The 17,333-nt window shown below is 37.7% G+C and overlaps 1 protein-coding gene across 29 annotated transcripts in view; it reads left to right on the top strand.

The window, feature by feature from the left end:
- Positions 1-17,333, top strand: part of ASPH (aspartate beta-hydroxylase) — a 214,078-nt gene that overhangs the window by 70,601 nt on the left and 126,144 nt on the right. For 9 of the 29 annotated variants that reach the window (XM_034966138.3, XM_034966135.3, XM_063606779.1 and 6 more), the window contains 6 exons: positions 143-199; positions 739-786; positions 1,252-1,284; positions 5,753-5,794; positions 6,113-6,169; positions 10,397-10,441. In XM_034966138.3, the coding sequence (XP_034822029.2) occupies positions 143-199; positions 739-786; positions 1,252-1,284; positions 5,753-5,794; positions 6,113-6,169; positions 10,397-10,441 (282 nt within the window). The remainder of the gene's footprint in view (positions 1-142; positions 200-738; positions 787-1,251; positions 1,285-5,752; positions 5,795-6,112; positions 6,170-10,396; positions 10,442-17,333) is intronic. The other 20 variants (XM_055116588.2, XM_034966137.3, XM_063606780.1 and 17 more) reach the window with 3 other exon arrangements.

Raw genomic sequence — 17,333 nt, 5'->3', positions numbered from 1 at the left:
TTTCAGGAGTGAACATGTTTGAATATCATTATGACTTGATTTTGCATTTCAGTCATAACTAGAAATAGTGTCTTTCTGGTTTCGAATATTACATGTATTCCTTATTTGAGACATAATTTCCTAATTATTCCATAATTTATAGTTTCACAAGACTATAATCAGGATATGGAAGAGATGATGTCTGAGCAGGAAAATCCAGGTTTGTAAATGTTAAAATTATTGATATGTGTTTTCTGATTGAGGCAGTGGCCAAGGCCATTTTATTCCAGGGTTAACAATTGTAATTCAACACAGAGATCCCTGTATGGTATTTATAATCACTTTTGATTGGTCAGATATTTATAGAAATGTCTGAATGTAGTTTAATACTACATGGAGGGATGAGTGAAAAAGGAGACATATGGAGGGATGAGAGAAAAAGGAGACGTATTTTTCAAACCACCGTTGAGACTTTGGTCTTTGTAGGTAAGGTGCTGGAAAGAATATTTGTAAATTGAAGGGGCAGTATGATGTACTATAAAGTCAGTCTGGGTACAAATCCCAGTTCTACTCTTTCCTATCTTTTTGACTTAGGCATCAAATTGTGGAACGTTACTCAGCTTAAATTTTATTAAATGATAATGAAAACATCTATCTGGCAAAGTTGTGAAGATAATTAATTTATGAGTCTCCTAGAATGCTGTCTGGCAATGTGTTTGGTTTTTTCCTGTTTGGCAAAGGTGTGTTTTTGTTTTTTAGATTCCAGTGAACCAGTAGTAGAAGATGAAAGATTGCACCATGATACAGGTATTAGATGAGCATTTTCATTAGATTTAAAATATTACCGTAGATTTTTCAATCACATGCTGTGTTTACATGGTGATTTTTCTTTTAAAGGCATCAAAGAAGTAATTTCGACATCTAATGCATGAGATTTTGTTTTATAACAAAGTTAGACTGTTATAAGAATATCAGGCTTTCATATTTCACCTCATCAACTAACTATTCCATAACAAAACAGGATGTCAAATTTTAATGCTGTTTTTGTGTATCAAATTCCTCTGTGCCAATTTGAGAAATTTTAATGAAAATAATTTACCTGCCTTTTAATTGCTTTTGGGCAGAGGCATTTATTATTGACTGAGCAGACATTAATATTTGAAGGAGTAGAGTTCTGTGTTTACGATTAAGTAGTATTTTGTTTTAACTGAACAATTGTATAGAATGACTCAGTTAATACTTATTTTGCTTTTATTCTCTTTTTTTTTTCAGATGATGTAACATACCAAGTCTATGAGGAACAAGGTTTGCAAATGCTTTCTTTTTTTTTTTTTTTTTCTTTTTTTTTTGAGATGGAGTTTCGCTCTTGTTGCCCAGGCTGCAGTGCAGTGGCACAATCTTGGCCCACTACAACCTCCGCCTCCTGGGTACAAGCAATTCTCTTGCCTCAGCCTCCTGAGTAGCTGGGATTACAGGCATGTGCCACCACGCTCAGCTAATTTTGTATTTTTAGTATTTTAGGGCTTATCTCAAACTCCCGATCTCAGGTGATCCTCCTGCCTTGGCCTCCCAAAGCGCTAGGACTACAGGCATGAGCCACTGCCCCTGGCCTGCAAATGCTTTCTAACCTTAAGCCACCTACTTGTTTTAAAATATACCTATAGTTTGACTACAAGATGTGGAACATTATGCTTTAAACTATAAACATTGCAACTTAAAACATCCAGATGAACGGTAGTGTTGAAAGAATTCACTTGGGGAGACTGTTTACCCATTCCACGGCTTCTCCCATTGCCTAAATAATTTCTTAAAACTCTTTACAAGTTGCCTTAGGAGGCAGTTACAGTCATTCAAGAAAACCAATCTCAGTACTTTATAGTTGTGTCTCTTTTGACTAAAATATGCATGAACAACTACTTTAGCCAGAGTTAAATTGCTCTAGCTGCTTCTACAGATTAATCCCACTCTCAAAGATGACTGATTTGTCACTTTGGGGAAGATTAAGAAGTACTGCGTTCCAGGCTTAAAGGCAGTATGGAGAAAACATTTCTGGCAAATTTGTGGCATCAGCAGCATCTGATTCAGTTTAGGCCTGTACCTCCCTCTTCTTGTGTCCAAGCATTGCATGGACTATTGTGTTGAACTCCATGAAGTAGATTTTATTTTCCCTGCTTCCCAGAGGAGAGAAATAAGGTTCTGACATTATAAATAAGCTGCCCAAGAATGTATGGCTAAGAAGTAATAGAACCAATAATATATCCTTTTTATTCCATTATCCTCAAAGATGATTATGTAGAAAGAGAGAAGTCAGTTGGATATAACTTTATGTGTAAAGCAAGAACGATGAAGAAATACATCGTAATTGAGTTGGTAGATATGGAGGACTTTCTATGTTCTAGATGGTTTTAGGGCCTGGAATTCAAATATGAGTAACATAGGGTCCCTCCTTTCAAGGAGTTTACAGTGTCATGATAGATAGTGAATCACAATTGAAGAAAATTAGGAGTGTTTATAAATATGAGTCATATTTATATGATGATTTAAGATTTGAGACCCTACCAAGTTCATCATCTATAGTGGCTATTTCTAATGGGATATGAATGACACCATGGGAAAAATCCTAGGTTGTGTCTTTAAGGTACTGATAATTTTTATGAAAAGTTAAAGAATTTGGACCTGATGTGTTCACAGGAAGATTTGGGGCCGAGGGAAGGTTGGGGAATAATTTGGTCTTGAGATTGCACTTAGATTTTCTTTCCAATCTTGAATTTGAAGGAGAAAATAGGAATTTATAAATACAAGTTGCATGTAATGATGGGATTTGAGATATTTTCCTCATTTCTACTGATCATTATAATGTTTTTAAAAATATAAAGAACATGTTTGGAATGCAATTTGAAGACTAAATCTAGAGGAATTTAAATTCAAACTCATAAGAAGTATAAAATTAGATACCATGCGAAAAGAATGTTATATGTTTTCATAGGGCAGAGTATCATAATAAATGTAATTTAAAATGTTAGCAAAAGGCAGTAAATATAACCTAAGAGATTGACGTGATTTGGTAAGCTACTTTGGATTTCTTTGTTATATAGAACATAAACTGTTTCAAACAAATAGATCTAATTGAACAGTGTATTATTCACTATATGCTAAAACAATACCTTTGTGAAAATTCAGGAATCAGAGTAGAGAAACCAAGTAACTGACATGTAAGTGAAGCTGTAAGTAGGGTGAAAACAAAACCACATTTCAATGGGAGAATAGAATATATTCTATATGAAACTCCCAAACCCCAGAACATACACTTTGATAGAACTATAGCAGGAACCAGCTTCTACATCAAAGATAACTTAGAAATCATCATGCCTACGTTGGACAAACCTGGGAAGTGACAGTATGGCCTAACCATGTAATTGACTTATTTATTCATACACTGTTTAGTGTCTTCGGTCCGAACCATAGGACACTGGAGCAGTTCTAGTGAAGAACACACATGGTTCCTGTTCTCATGGATCTTATATTTTAGTAGGGTAGTAGAAATTAAACAAGCAATTTCATTGTAGTTTTCATTTCCAGTTGTGATAAGTGCTAGGAAGAACAAGTACAGTGGTAACAAGAATATGTAATCAAGAGACCTTACCTAGTTTGTGGATGAGGCAGGGCCTTCCTGAAGTTTGAGCTGAAGGTGAGAACAATTGACAAGGCAAGGGGAAAGGTGACTGGAGAGTCGTATGAGGTCTCTGACGTGAACTTGCAAGAGTAAGGCTGAGGTGGTGAAATGGGCTGGGTTCAGAGGATGCCTGTGAGCGAGGTCAAGGACGTTCATCTTCACCTTTGAGCACTGCCAAGTCAGATCTGCGTTTTGAAAAGATTGATCGGTCTGGCATGCAACAAACAGACTGGAGAGACAAGAGTCAATACAGGGAGAACAGTTAAGTTAGCTGTAATCATCCAAATTGGGTCTTTCCGTGCATCACATCTCTCTCTGTCTGAAGGAACCAAAGGAGATGAGTTTCAAGAAAGGGATGTTCAGTGGTGCCCTGCGCTACTGAGAACCATGTGAGATGAGTGCTGAAAACCTGCCCTGATCTGGCGCTGCAGTGGCCTCAACGGGTGACTTTAGCTGGAACTGTTTCAGTGGACGGATAGGACAGAGATGATAATTTAAACCAGGGTGGTGGCAATGATGGAGGAGGGAAGTGGGCAAAGTTGAGAAATGCTTAGAAGGTAAAATGGCAGGTCTTCATGCATGGGTGTAGCTGGGGGGAGACAACAAGGTGCCAAGAGCCACATACACTCTTCTGCTTCTGCAGCCTGGTGACAGGGGGTGCTCTTTTCCTAGCGTGGGAGAGACTGGAGACAAGGACGGGGCAGGGGCTCGTGAGTCCAGTTCTTTACATGGTGATAGTGAGATTTCTTTGAGGCATCCAAGAGGAGAGATCAAATGAGCCATTTGGTGGTGTTTGACTCTCAGAAGAGAAGTCTACTTCGTGATTGTGAGTGTGGGAACCATCAGAGTAGTTACGTGGTCATGAGGACCAAGCTCTGAGATCCCTTAAGGAGAGCAGATTGAGGGAGACATGAGGTGGTTCTATGGCCGGACTTTGAAGAAAGCCAGCATTTAAGGACGGCTAAGAAAAAGATGAAGTGAAAAAGAAGATTGAGTGGGAGAAACGAAAGACCAAAGGGGAGAGTATGGTCACCCTGAAGTCCAGGGGCAACAGTGTTTGGAGAAGAATAGTGTCGCTAAAAATATAGCGAGGGCTGGCGAGTGTCCATCAGATCAAATGAGGCACTGGAGGGGGTCTCAGCAGGAGCCTTTTCAGGGATGGGGTCAGGATCTGAAGACAGGCGGGAGTGAGTTGAGGGGAGAGGAAGAGATGAGCCATGAGATGTAAATGACTCTGAAGAAATTAGATTGTTCAATGGAAGAAAGAGAGGGTGACGAGAAGCAAGCTTAAGAAAGAGTGGTATTGCTTTTTTAAGTCCTTAGAAGCTTGAGCATGTTTAAATGCTGACACTGCCCAGGGCAACAGAGTGAGCACACATTCACTGCTCCTTCATCTTTCAAATGCCCCAAAAGGACAAAACGACCTATTAAACATTGTTCCCTGCTATACCCCAATACTGAGAATGTCTGAAAGATAGTAGGTGCTCAATAATTTTTCTTTATTAAATGAATAAGAAAGAATAAACTTACAACCATGCTGGGAAAAAGAAGGATGTTTTCTTGTAGTGTGCCAGAAAATTGGAGGTATTTTGGAAGATCAGGTTGACTGAGGAAGCTTTGAGCCACTGGGCCCTGGAGAGGCCTGTGTGGAGATGTGACTTCCTTGCAGCAGAGCAGAGAAGCAGCACTGAGCCTCATGCCAGCAAATGAGGGAGGCAAGGGCAGCACACCCTAATTAGGGTGGGGAACGCTTCATTCTCAGGGGCTGGCGGCAGAGGTGTTTGGCCCCAGGTTAGAGGTCTGAGAATTGTTTCCTAAACAAAGCAGGGAATCTGCCCATGAACACCAGGATCCAGTTGATTCCCAGGGTACAGCTTCGGCTAATTCAAAACCTCCACCACAGACATGAAGAAAATGGAATTAGAATCCAGGCCTGTTTTACCCTAGACCAAACTCTTCTCCACCCTACTCTCTAGTCGGCTGTTTCCCAGTGACTGAACCTTGCAGGTTCAAAGATGCATAAGGCATTGTCTCTGCCCTTGAAGCATGTTGTCAGTTTTTGTGTTACAATGAAAGTTAACGGGATTTTTTTTTTTTTAGCAGTATATGAACCTCCAGAAAATGAAGGGATAGAAATCACAGGTAAGTTTTTTCTGTAAGCAGATATTTTCTGCAAGTCAGCTTTCCCTGTATTTTGTTAAAACTCCTACTTGTGGAACAAAGAGTCAGTGTAGAAAAAATGCAAGACATTTTCAAGTCAGTAAGAAAATAATTGAGTATCAAAATTAAAGTTAATATTCTAATATAAATACTCTGCGGAAGATCCAGTTTAAAAAGAGTCAAATTTAGGAATCTGAGTGGACGCGAGTTAATTTAGGAATCTGAGTGAAGGCGAGTGAATGTAAGATGTGTCACTGGTCAGCAACATGTAATGGATTCTGATTTTATTCTTTATTTTAGAAGTAACTGCTCCCCCTGAGGATAATCCTGTAGAAGATTCACAGGTAATTGTAGAAGGTAAGTTAAATTTATGGAAGTGGTTTTACCTTCCATATGAGAATTGTGTTTGTTTATTCAGTTATTTATCAAACATTTCCTACTTGCTGTCTATACAGTGCTTAGGAGCTAGGAGTACAAGAGGGAAGAAAACACAGAGTCCTCTTTTCATTGGGGCTGGCATTCCAGTGGCCAAACAGATAATAAATAACGGAATTAAGGATTATGAGAAGTACAATGATAGTGATAAAAACAGGCTACTGTAACAGCAAACAATTGATGAGAGTGTGGAGGGCTACCCTGAGTAGCAGCAGGTTACCACCCCTGAGGGGTGATCTGGTGAGAAGGGCATAGCTATGGGCAGAGACGGGTTGAAAGATGGGTCTTTATGTCATGACTCACCTGGGAAAACAAAACAAATTTTTTTTTTTTTGGTGGTGGAGAACTGAAGGGATGGTTTCTGAAAAACAAAAATAATTGCATGTATTAAACAGTGGCGCTTCAATAGAACTTACATTTAAATACAGTTCTTAGTTAGCAGTTTACAGTTATTTCACATATATTATTTCAGTTGCTCCTCGTAGTAGGCACTGAGAAACAGGGAGCGTGGAGATCTTTGTACTTATTTTGCAAATGAAGACCTGAAGCTGGAGTGAGGTCAGGTGACTGGCTAGCCCTAGGTTTCATAGCTGTAAGTGACCAAGGGGATATTCGACCCAAGACTGGGACCTGTGGGTGACTCTGCGTGGGGGTGTGAAGGTGTGAGGGAATGGGGTCTCTGCTTTAACAACCATAAATTGCCAGGGGGAGCATGTAAGAGGGAGAATTTTGCTCTTACAATTACTCTTAAAATTTAGGAGCAGCTAATTGTCACCTTTCAGATTAGATGTTACTGCTTTTGAGCTTGGTTAGGCAGAAAGGAAAATGGAATGGTGCAGTTGACTGAAATGGGGGGAGATAGGTATAAGGGAATCAGGGAGGCTAAAATTGCTGTCTGTGTCTGCTTAGCTGCTGCGAGAGACCCCTGTACAGGCACTGTGGGCCCTTGTGTAAAGGCAGGATCCATCTCTGTGTGGCAAGGCTGGATTGAGTTGAGGTTTTTTCCCACCTTGTGTTACTCAGTTCTCTATGAGGGATATTAATGTTCTGAAGAGTATTACTGAGTCTATATGTTTATTTGGTGAGAATCAGAAGATGGAAACCCATAATCTCTGGGCAGAACTTTCTCCAACCTACCCCACATATGGTTTATAGAAAAGAACTATGCAATTTGACCCTACCTTTCTTGATTTAGAAATAGTTTTTTCCTAAGACTTTTCAGTATTTTGATATGTTGACAGAGGACATAGCAGAGGCTGCTAAGGGAGTTTCCTGTCCTGGGCAGTGAGGCACCCGGCTATGCACCTGCCACCCATCCTGCAGCTTCTGTGCTGGGCTTCTGTAGTGCCTGAGTGGACAGTGAGGGGAGCTTATCTCTCACAGCAACCAACCTCATTTTCCCTGTCTCCTCTTCTCTTGGCTGGTTGTATCAATATATACTTGGATTCCCAGACCAGAAACATGGAACTCGTTTTTGAGTCCTCTCTCCCTCTGTCTCTATAGCTAATCCCAAGACCTGTTAATAGACTCCCTAAACATTTCTCAAATCCATTTTTTTCACCATAGCTCTTGTATAGCCCCTTGTCTGGCTCAGCCCTTTCTCATCTTCCTAGGTAATAGCAGTAGTCTGCTAGCTAGACATCTTGATTCTGTTCTTGTCCCCTCCAAACCCATCTTTCACATACTGTTAGGATGATCTGTCCAAAAGTATAGCTCTCATTGTATCAGCCCTGTGTTTAAACCCTTCTGTTATTCTCCATCTGTGTCAGTAAAGTTACTTTCAGTTGCAGATAATAGAAAACGAAACTCAAACTGGCTTAAGCAATAAAGAGATAGGTACAGATCAATCAGGGCCTTGCGAGGCCTACTAAGGCTGTTTGGATTATATTCTAGGCACAGTGTGAATTATGAAAATTCTTAAACAAGATATAGCATAATCTGATTTTTGTTTTAGATGTGAAAGTGAATTACTTTCACTAGATTGAATGGAGCAAGAATGGAAGCAGAGCGAAACACCCTGTTAGGAAAATATTGTGTACTAATCCAAGGAAGTGATTGTGGTAGCCTGAAATAAGATCATGGCAGTGGGAATGGAGAGGAAAGTGTTGAACTCGAGATATATTTTAGAATTAAAATTAATTGACCTCCCTGATGGTTGTGAAGCAAAGATGAGGAATAAAGGGGGTCTTTTATTTGGTTTCAGTAACTATTAGATGATGGGGCCATTTATAGAGAAGAAAACTATTAATAGAATGTATTAGGTTGGTGCAAAAGTAATAGCAAAACCCACAATTACTTTTGCACCAACCTTATAGAAGAAATTGGTTTAGGAGAGAAAATAAAACGCCCCAGATCAGACATTTTAACTCTGGGAGTTATGTGATATATCCAAGTGCAAGTATCAAGTGGGGGGTTGAATATGCCAACCTGAGCGAGTTGGGTGAGTTTTAAGATGAATATAAACATTTGGGAGCCATTGTCGTGGAGATGGTATTAAATCCATGGAAACTGATGTGATCATTTTGGAAGCAAGTGGAGAGACAATAAAGAGGCGTGCCCAGGACTGAGCTCTAAGAATCTAATATTGTGAGGTTGGGTGGAAGGTGAACAGCCATTGTGTGAGAAGGAAAGCCAGTGGAGAAGAGAAGTAGAGAAGGGAAAATGTGAATATGTTTCATGTTGTTGTTGAGTGGCCCAGGAATTTCAGGACCGAGAAGTTATCAGTTGCATTTGGCCACATAGAGATTGTGAGTGATCTTACCAAAAGCCATTTGAGTAAATTAGGGGAAGAGAAAGCCATACAGAATGAAGTGGGTTCAAAAAGACCTGGAGTAAGGAAAAGTAGGCTATAAAATAGGTAACCCAGATTGTGCTGATAGAATTAATTCACTGTTTACTTTTTAGAAATCATGTTATTACATCATATACCAGAAGAAATTTCATATGAGTTTGTTGAATGTATATTTTTTGTAATAAATTTAGATGAAAATTTAACTTGCAATAATAATAAGGCTTTCTTAGTATAACATCAGTGTTGGAAATAACAAAAGCAGCAACTAATACTTTATGATGTACAATATTTTGAGCGTAGAATAACAAAAGTAAAAGAAATTCTGAGAAAAATATTGGCAAAGTTGATAAAGTGTTAATATGTCTCCAAATAATTAAGAACAAAATAAACAGGCAAACCTATTAAAAGCCAGTCACAACATAGCTATTCAATAGTCACTGTCCTGCTGTTATAAGAAGAAAATATTGCCAGATACTAACAGTGGTTAGTGGGAATGGGTGTGATTTTTGTTGCTGTTTTCAATTACTTTTATGTGAAATATTTCCAAATATTCTGTTTTGAGCATGTGCCATTTTTTATAATTAGAAGCAAATTAATGCAAGAAGAAAAATTATTAAAATAGCTCCATAAATGTTTTGTGTTTTAGAAAATACTGTTAAAAAATCTTTCTTTTGGCCAAAGATTGTTAACAATTCTTAAGGACCAAAAGGAATGTTGATACAATCTTATCTCTAGGTTAAGGTAATGTTAAATGGGTTGCTAGGTTTGAAGATATTAATATGTGATGTAATTTCATGGAGCAAATCAGATCACTATGTCTTTAAATCACTGGGTGGGGACATCTACCATCTCTTTAATTGTAACTGGGTTGAAGCAACCAAGGAAAAAGACAGGATATTAAACATTCACATCCATATCTTTGACTAGTCTCAGAATATATTATCTGGAATATTAGTTTTCTAAAACAACTTCATGAAGGATAGTGTTTGATGTTAAAGAAGAAACAAGATACTTTTAGTGTCTTTCCACAGCTCTCTTATCAAATCTGATGCAAAATTGTGGTGAAAGCATAAGTTTTAGTCCATAGCTCCTTTGCTGGGCAGTGGAGTTTGAGGTTAGTCAGGCAGGTACTATAAAACCTGCTGTGCCGAACCGTTGAGAAATACACAACATTTTGCTAAGTTGTAGCTGATCATTCTTTGTTGTGAGGGTATAAAAGCCTAATGTTTTTATTAAAATTTCAATTGAATTGTTTAAAAAATATATGAAAAGTATCATCATTACTTAAATCTGGCAACGCATATTTTAAACACTGATCAGCAATATGTAACAGATTATAACTTTATTATTTATTTTAGAAGTAAGCGTTTTTCCTGTGGAAGAACAACAGGAAGTACCACCAGGTATGACATTTTGTATGTTGTATTTTCCTCTTTTGTTATCCTTAAAAATCCTGTTAATATTACCAATAGCTTTATATAATGAATCTATGAAGGATAAAAATTTTGAGAGAGATTAACTGTACCTTAATTTAGAATTTTTCTGTTTTGATCAGTTCAACCAAAGTAATGGAAAATGCACATCAGATTCAGTGCAGTACATATCTGTTGAGCTAGAATTTGAGGAGCATTAATGATCATATGATTTTGCCATTATAGATGGTGGTAGTAGTGGAAGTTAGAGTTTTTTTGTTTTCCTCTTTGATTGACAGGCTATTTGATGGAGGATGTGGAATCAGAATTGCCTTGGGATGAAAGTTGAATAGTGTATAAATTGTGACATTACTCCTCTTCCTCTCCATTCCGCATCTCTCCTGAGAGCATCTTTAGTGCTTTGTGACAGTCCAGGCTGCCCAGTGCTTGTCAGTGTCCCAGGGTGTTTCCTTTTAGTTCACAGTGTCCCAGGGTGTTTCCTTTTAGTTCACTGCATTACATACATTTCCCTGTTTTTTCCTCCTTTCCTCTACCTGAGCCCTCTTGTCACCAGTTAATATAAAGAATGGTAACAGCATTTCCACCAAAGCCTATGCTTTCAAATGCGTTTTAGAGATGGCATAAACTATACCTGCAACCAGAAGTGAGTTTATAAACCTCCTACTCTCATAGTGGGAAAGAATGTTCTGTCAAACAGGATTTGGAAAATCCTACCTCTTTCCCAAGTGTATTTCTTCTCATTTCTGCATTTTATTTTTGTGTCATATTTATTTGTTCAACCTTTACTTATATTTTCTACATTTTAACATGAATTTTGTAGCAGTGATGTGCATTCCTATTACTGGTTTTGGTAGAAATAATTGTGCCTGCCAAAATTTATTAAATACTAAATTTCAATTTTCTTTCTTTAATGATAAAAAAGGATAAAATAATCAAAGAATATATTTAGTTATATATGGGATGCCTTAGGTTTTGATAGTTGTCCTGCCATGTACATTAATAATAATTATCTGCAGAAACAAATATTTGATTAAGAGAATGGAATTGTTGGTATTATAATATGAATGAGAAAAGCAGTCCATGGAGAAATTGACCTTTTACATGATGACTACTAGGCAGTGTGTATTTGTGTTTAAAATACTTGGACAGGGCAAGGGCAGCTGATATTTATGTACTTCTGCTGGTTTCCTTTTCATTTTTGAATACTGCTTCACAGAGTACCCTGTTTATATCAAAGAGGCGGGACCAGTTACAGAATTAGCATTTTGATGACTATTCCATGACTTAAGAGAAAATTATTTTATATTCCTAAAAATAATGTTTGTACAAATTAATATTTTTATAGTTATAGTTCATATTTTAAAATACTGATCTAATTTTTATGAAGATATGAAAGATAATATTTTTCAGACCAAAAATTTCTATACTTTTAACATTTTATAACTGAACCCAATAGTTTATTTGGAATGTAAATATGAAACACCAAGTTTCTGAGGTGATGGAATAAGGTGCTTTTTTAGATTTTTAAGAACCAAAGCACATACAAATGAAGATCTGATTAATATGCATAGTTCCCGACCTATAATAAGCTCCCAGTAAGTTTTGGCTATGACTATTGTTTAGTAATTAATTAGCCTGATCTTAGAGGTAGATCAAGATCTACCTCTGTGATGGATGTGAGGGCCATCTGGCTGTAACATCTGTCACCCCATTGATCACCAGGGTTGATTCAACTGATCTGGCTGGCCAGGCAGGTGTCCCCTTCATCCCTCTCCACTCCATGTGCATCCCTCCCAAAGCTGCATGCTCAGTTGAAGAGCATGACCGTCCCCGATACAGGAGGACCAGTCTTCAGTCAAGGGTATATGAGTAGCTCCCCTGCTGGAACCTCCAAACAAGATCAAGAGAAGCTACATTCTGAAAGACCTCATGGAGAAGTTGTAACCTGTAACTTGGTATCATAAAAATTTGAATGATCCACTGCATTGTTGTAGTTTGACCCTGCCAGAAGAGGATGTAAGGCTGAGAGTCAGCAATACAGTCATGTGTCACTTAGTGACAGGGCTACAGACTGAGAGTGTGTCGTTAGGTGACTTTGTCCACGTATGAACATCATAGAGTAGCCTACTACACATCTAGGCTATATGGTACAGCATATTGCTTGTAGACTACAAACCTGTACAGCATGTTACTGTACTGAATACCATAGGCAGTTATAATGCAATGGTATATATTTGTGTATGAAAACATACCTAAACATAGACAAAGTATGGTAAAAATATGGTATAGAAAATTAAATCAAAAGATATACCTGTATAGGGCACTTCATGAGTAGAGCTTACAGCACTGGAATTTGCTCTAAGTGAATCAGCAAGTGAGTGGTGAGTGAATGTGAAAGCCTAGGACATTAGTGTACCCTACTGTAGATTTTATAAACACTGTACACTTGGGCTACAGTAAATTTATTAAAATTTTTGTTTAATAATTAACCTTGGTTTACTGTAATTTTTTTAAATTTGTAAACCTAATTTTTAAAAACTTTTTGATGATTTTGTAATAAAAATTAGTTTAAAACACAAACATATCATATAGCCATACAAAAATATTTTTATATCCTTATTTTATAAGCATTTTTATTTTCAATTTTTTTAACTTTTTAAACTTTTTTGTAAAAAACTAAGACACAGACAGACATATTAGCTTAGGCCTGCAGGATCATCAATATCACTGTCTTCCACCGCCACATCTTGTCCCATTGAAAGGTCTTCATGTGTAATAACAGGCATAGAGTTGTCATCTCCTATGATAACAATGACTTCTGGATACCTCCTGAAGGACCTGCCTGAGGCTGTTTTACAGTAAACTTTTTTTTTAACAAGTAAGAATATAGTCTAAAAGAACCGTGAAAGTATAGGAGAGTAAAACCATTAACAGTCCTTTATTATCATTGTCATATATTATGTATTGTGCATAATTGTATGTGGTTTGCTTTAATACAGCTGGCAGTGCAGTAGATTTGTTTACACCAGCATCACCACACACATGAGTAATGTGTTGTGCTGGGACGTTATGAAAGCTAAGATGCATCTAGACAATAGGAATTTTCATTATCAAATGGGACCACCATCATATATTTGATCTATCCAAAACATTGCTACGTGACACGTGACCGTATTTTTAACCATTGCACTTGGTTTTCTTATTTTCTATAAGTCTTAAGTCTTACTCTTAGTCCTACCACATATTACAATTTTTTTATTATTCACTTGTGCAATCTTCATAAATCTGTATTTGTGGTATTTTTGCAGTCTAATTTTGCATCTGATTGTAGGAACACTAATTATAGGGCCTACCTCCTTGCCATTTTTCAATCTTTAAAATTCTTTTATTCAGTGGAAGACTCAAATTGAGGACTTCTGCAAAGTGCTGAATATTAGTTCACTTTTTCTTTTCCCTTGGAACCTAATTGATGATTGATTTGCCTTCCCTGATTATCCTAATACTAAGTTATACAGTCTTAATATAGCTTATTAAAGTTCATAATAATGTAACTATCAATGTGCTAATCCCAAGCGGCATTATCACCATTGCCTCCATCTAAAGTAGGGAACAGTGAATTTCATGTTTATTAAGCATTATGTAGGCGCTCTGCTAAGCACGTTCTGTGGATTGACCTTTAATAGTTCTAAGACCCCAAGAGGTAGATATGCCATTACCTTCATTTTACAGATGAGAACACTGAGGCACAGCAAGGCCAAGTAACCTTCCCCAGGTCACAGAGCTGACAAGTGGTAGAAATCGGATTGATCCTTGCATTCTGGCTCCAGAGTCCACACTGTCAGCTGCCATTTTTCAAAGGATTTTAAATAAATGAAGACGTGACAGCTGAGAGATTTGAGAGCTGTTTTGGTGTGGTAAAATCAGATGTGTTATATATTCTTCAGCATCTTTCTCTTAATCTGCATTAGTTCATCACATAGGCCTCAGGAATGTCAAAGGTTGAGTTATGATGTATAGTAGAAAAGTAAGTTGTCCAGTAGTTTGCATTCTGCCTTTTTTCTTGCATATTTATAAATTTGTAAGTGCTGTGCAGGTGGATTCTTGGCAAGCATGTGGAAGCTTAAGCTTAAGATTTGATTTTTCTGATATTATAGGCCAATCACTTTGGATATTAGATTTTTAAGATTGATTTTGGAATTTCTCATCCATTAGCAGGTTTTCACCTTTCTCCTTAAACTCATAGTTTTACTTGAAATCATACAGCATATTTGTAGCAATCTGACAGCATAAATATACACAACACAAATGGAATGACTTAGGAAGGAATTACTTGTGAAAGCTCATTGGAGTAAAATTTCCTCTCAAACAATACTTTAGGTCATATGACTGAGTCTATTAACTATTTTTCTGTTATACCCTGCCAGAAGAGAATTTTAAAAGTTAGTTTATGTTTTGTGTAATCATGTTCTTCAGAATGCAGGTATGTGAGCATCATGGTTTCTGGGTAATTCTGCTGCTCCTGTCTTTGAAAATGGAGATACCACTTGCACCTTATCCCACTGCTGAGTATTCTAGCATTGGTAATGGTTTCACTCCATTGCATCCATCCAGAACTTTCACTCAGGCCTCCCCATTACCCAGCATTTTTTAACATTGATCAATAAGGCCTATAACCAGATTTAGGCTAGCAACACCAGAGGTCTGGGGCAAGGGTGGAAATTGACTTTACATTCTTAGTAGCTAATATTCCATAAGTGCTTTATATGTATATTGTTGTTATTGATCATCTATTCAAAAAATATATATTGAGCAACTGCTGTGGTATAGGCTCTGTGCTGGCCAGTGAAGATACATGATTGACAATGTTGTGCTTGCTTGGTTCACAGTCCTGTGGGTACATGGTGGAGTAAAATAAGTACAATTAATTTCTCAGAGCTGTGCACAGCAACACACAGAAGGAGAGATAACTCACCCAGCTTCAGAGGGGTGGGACAGAGAATGAGGTTAGCCTCCCAGATGTCCTTGTGCTAGTTTTAGCTGTTTTGAGGTGTTGATAAAAGCTCCAGGAGCTGGCAGGAGGAGAGCAGAGGAAGCTAGAGCTTACAAAGCACAAAGGCCATGACAGCATGCCAGACGGGTGAAAGAGGACAGGGGAAATGTAGGCAAGTGTCTCTTCTCAGAGGATCTTATATACTATGTTTAAAAGTGTTGATCTGCTGGGCACAGTGGTTCACGCCTGTAATGTCAGCACTTTGGGGTGCCAAGGTGGGAGGATTGCTTGAGCTCAGGAGTTTGAGACCAGCCTGGGCAACATAGTGAGACCCCATCTCTAAAAAAAAAAAAAAAGCCGGGCTTGGTGTCATGTGCCTGTAGTCCTAGCTACTCAGAAGGCTGAGGTGGAAGAATTCCTTGAGTCCAGGAGGTCAAAGCTGCAGTAGGCTATGATCGCACCACTGCACTCTAGCCTGGGTGACAGATTGAGACCCTGTCTCAAAAAATAAAAGTTTGGATCTTTGCCTAAAAATGACAAGAAGCCACTGAAAAAATCCAAGCAGAGGAGTCACATGATCGAATCTCAATTTGAGAAGTTAGTCCAGCAAGGAGGTAGAGACTAGTAAGAAGCAGCTACCGTAGGCTAAGCCAAAAATGGTGGGAGCTTGGCTGCAGTAGAATGAATGGAAAAGTGCCTGATTTCATGGAAACTGGAGCTGGAAATAATTTAATGGGAGAGGGAGAGGAGTCCAGGTTCCTACATTTCTGGCTTGAGTCCTTGTGAATGAATGGCAGAATGTTAATGGAGATAGAGAAGGCAGGAAGAAATGGAGAGTAGCAGAAGAGATGACGGTCCTGGTTTTGGAGATGGTGGATTTGCACCATAACCACTTCTGAATGGGGTCTTCAGAAATTTATTGGAATTGTTCAAAATTGTAGTAGAACTTTTAGTTTATTTGCCTTTTTATAAATACTCATTGTTATACTTTGAACAACTTTCCATTTTCCCAAGGTACTTCTGAAATGTATCTTCCTCTCAAATCAAAGTCCAGAAAATTGTTGAATGCCAAGACAATCTAAAACTCATTTAAAAAAACTTTTTCTATTGGGGTATAATTTATACATGTGGAAATGCTCAAATGTTGAATTTTTCCATGCATATATACTCGTACCCGTTACTCAGATCAAGATAAAACGATGTAAAGCTTTTAGCACCCCAGAAATGTCTCCCTCTTCCTACCTCTGAGTCATACCCCAACGAGAGGTAACCACTCTTGTGAACTGCATCATCGTAGATTAGTTTTGTCTGCTCTTGAATTTAAGATCCATAAACACACACATTTGTTTTTGCAACTTGTTTCTGTTCTACATCTTGTCTGTGGTTTCATCCACCTTGTTAAGTGTAGTCATTTGCTCTTATTCATAACTATTTCCTACAGTTTTTAATCCATCCTACTGTTAATGGACACAATGAGTTTTTTTTCCTCAATTGTTGACTATGAAGAAAGCTGCTATGAATATTTTTGTAATGTCTTTTTGGGGAAATAGAAGCATTCATTTATGTTGGGTATGTAAAGGTATATATAGAATATCTAGTTGTTCCCAAACAATTCCACTTACATAAAAAGTTTTGGTTGCACATGTGTAGATAGATAGATAGAAATTCTTAGGAAAGTAGGAAGGAAGAAAGGAAATATTGGGATCCAGCTTTAAAAATTATATCAAGATTTTGCAGGGCCTTTCTGTGCACCACCTCCTTTTCTAGTTTAATTGTAACAAATCCAATGCTGTGATAGTAAAACAAATCAGATACTAAAGTTAAGAATGAAAAAAAAATTGTAAAAAGTTGGATAGGAATGAATTTTACTTC

The sequence above is a fragment of the Pan paniscus genome, chromosome 7 (assembly GCF_029289425.2).
Source record: "Pan paniscus chromosome 7, NHGRI_mPanPan1-v2.0_pri, whole genome shotgun sequence".
Classification (NCBI taxonomy): Eukaryota; Metazoa; Chordata; class Mammalia; order Primates; family Hominidae; genus Pan; species Pan paniscus.
This window is presented reverse-complemented; position numbering and strand designations above follow the sequence as displayed.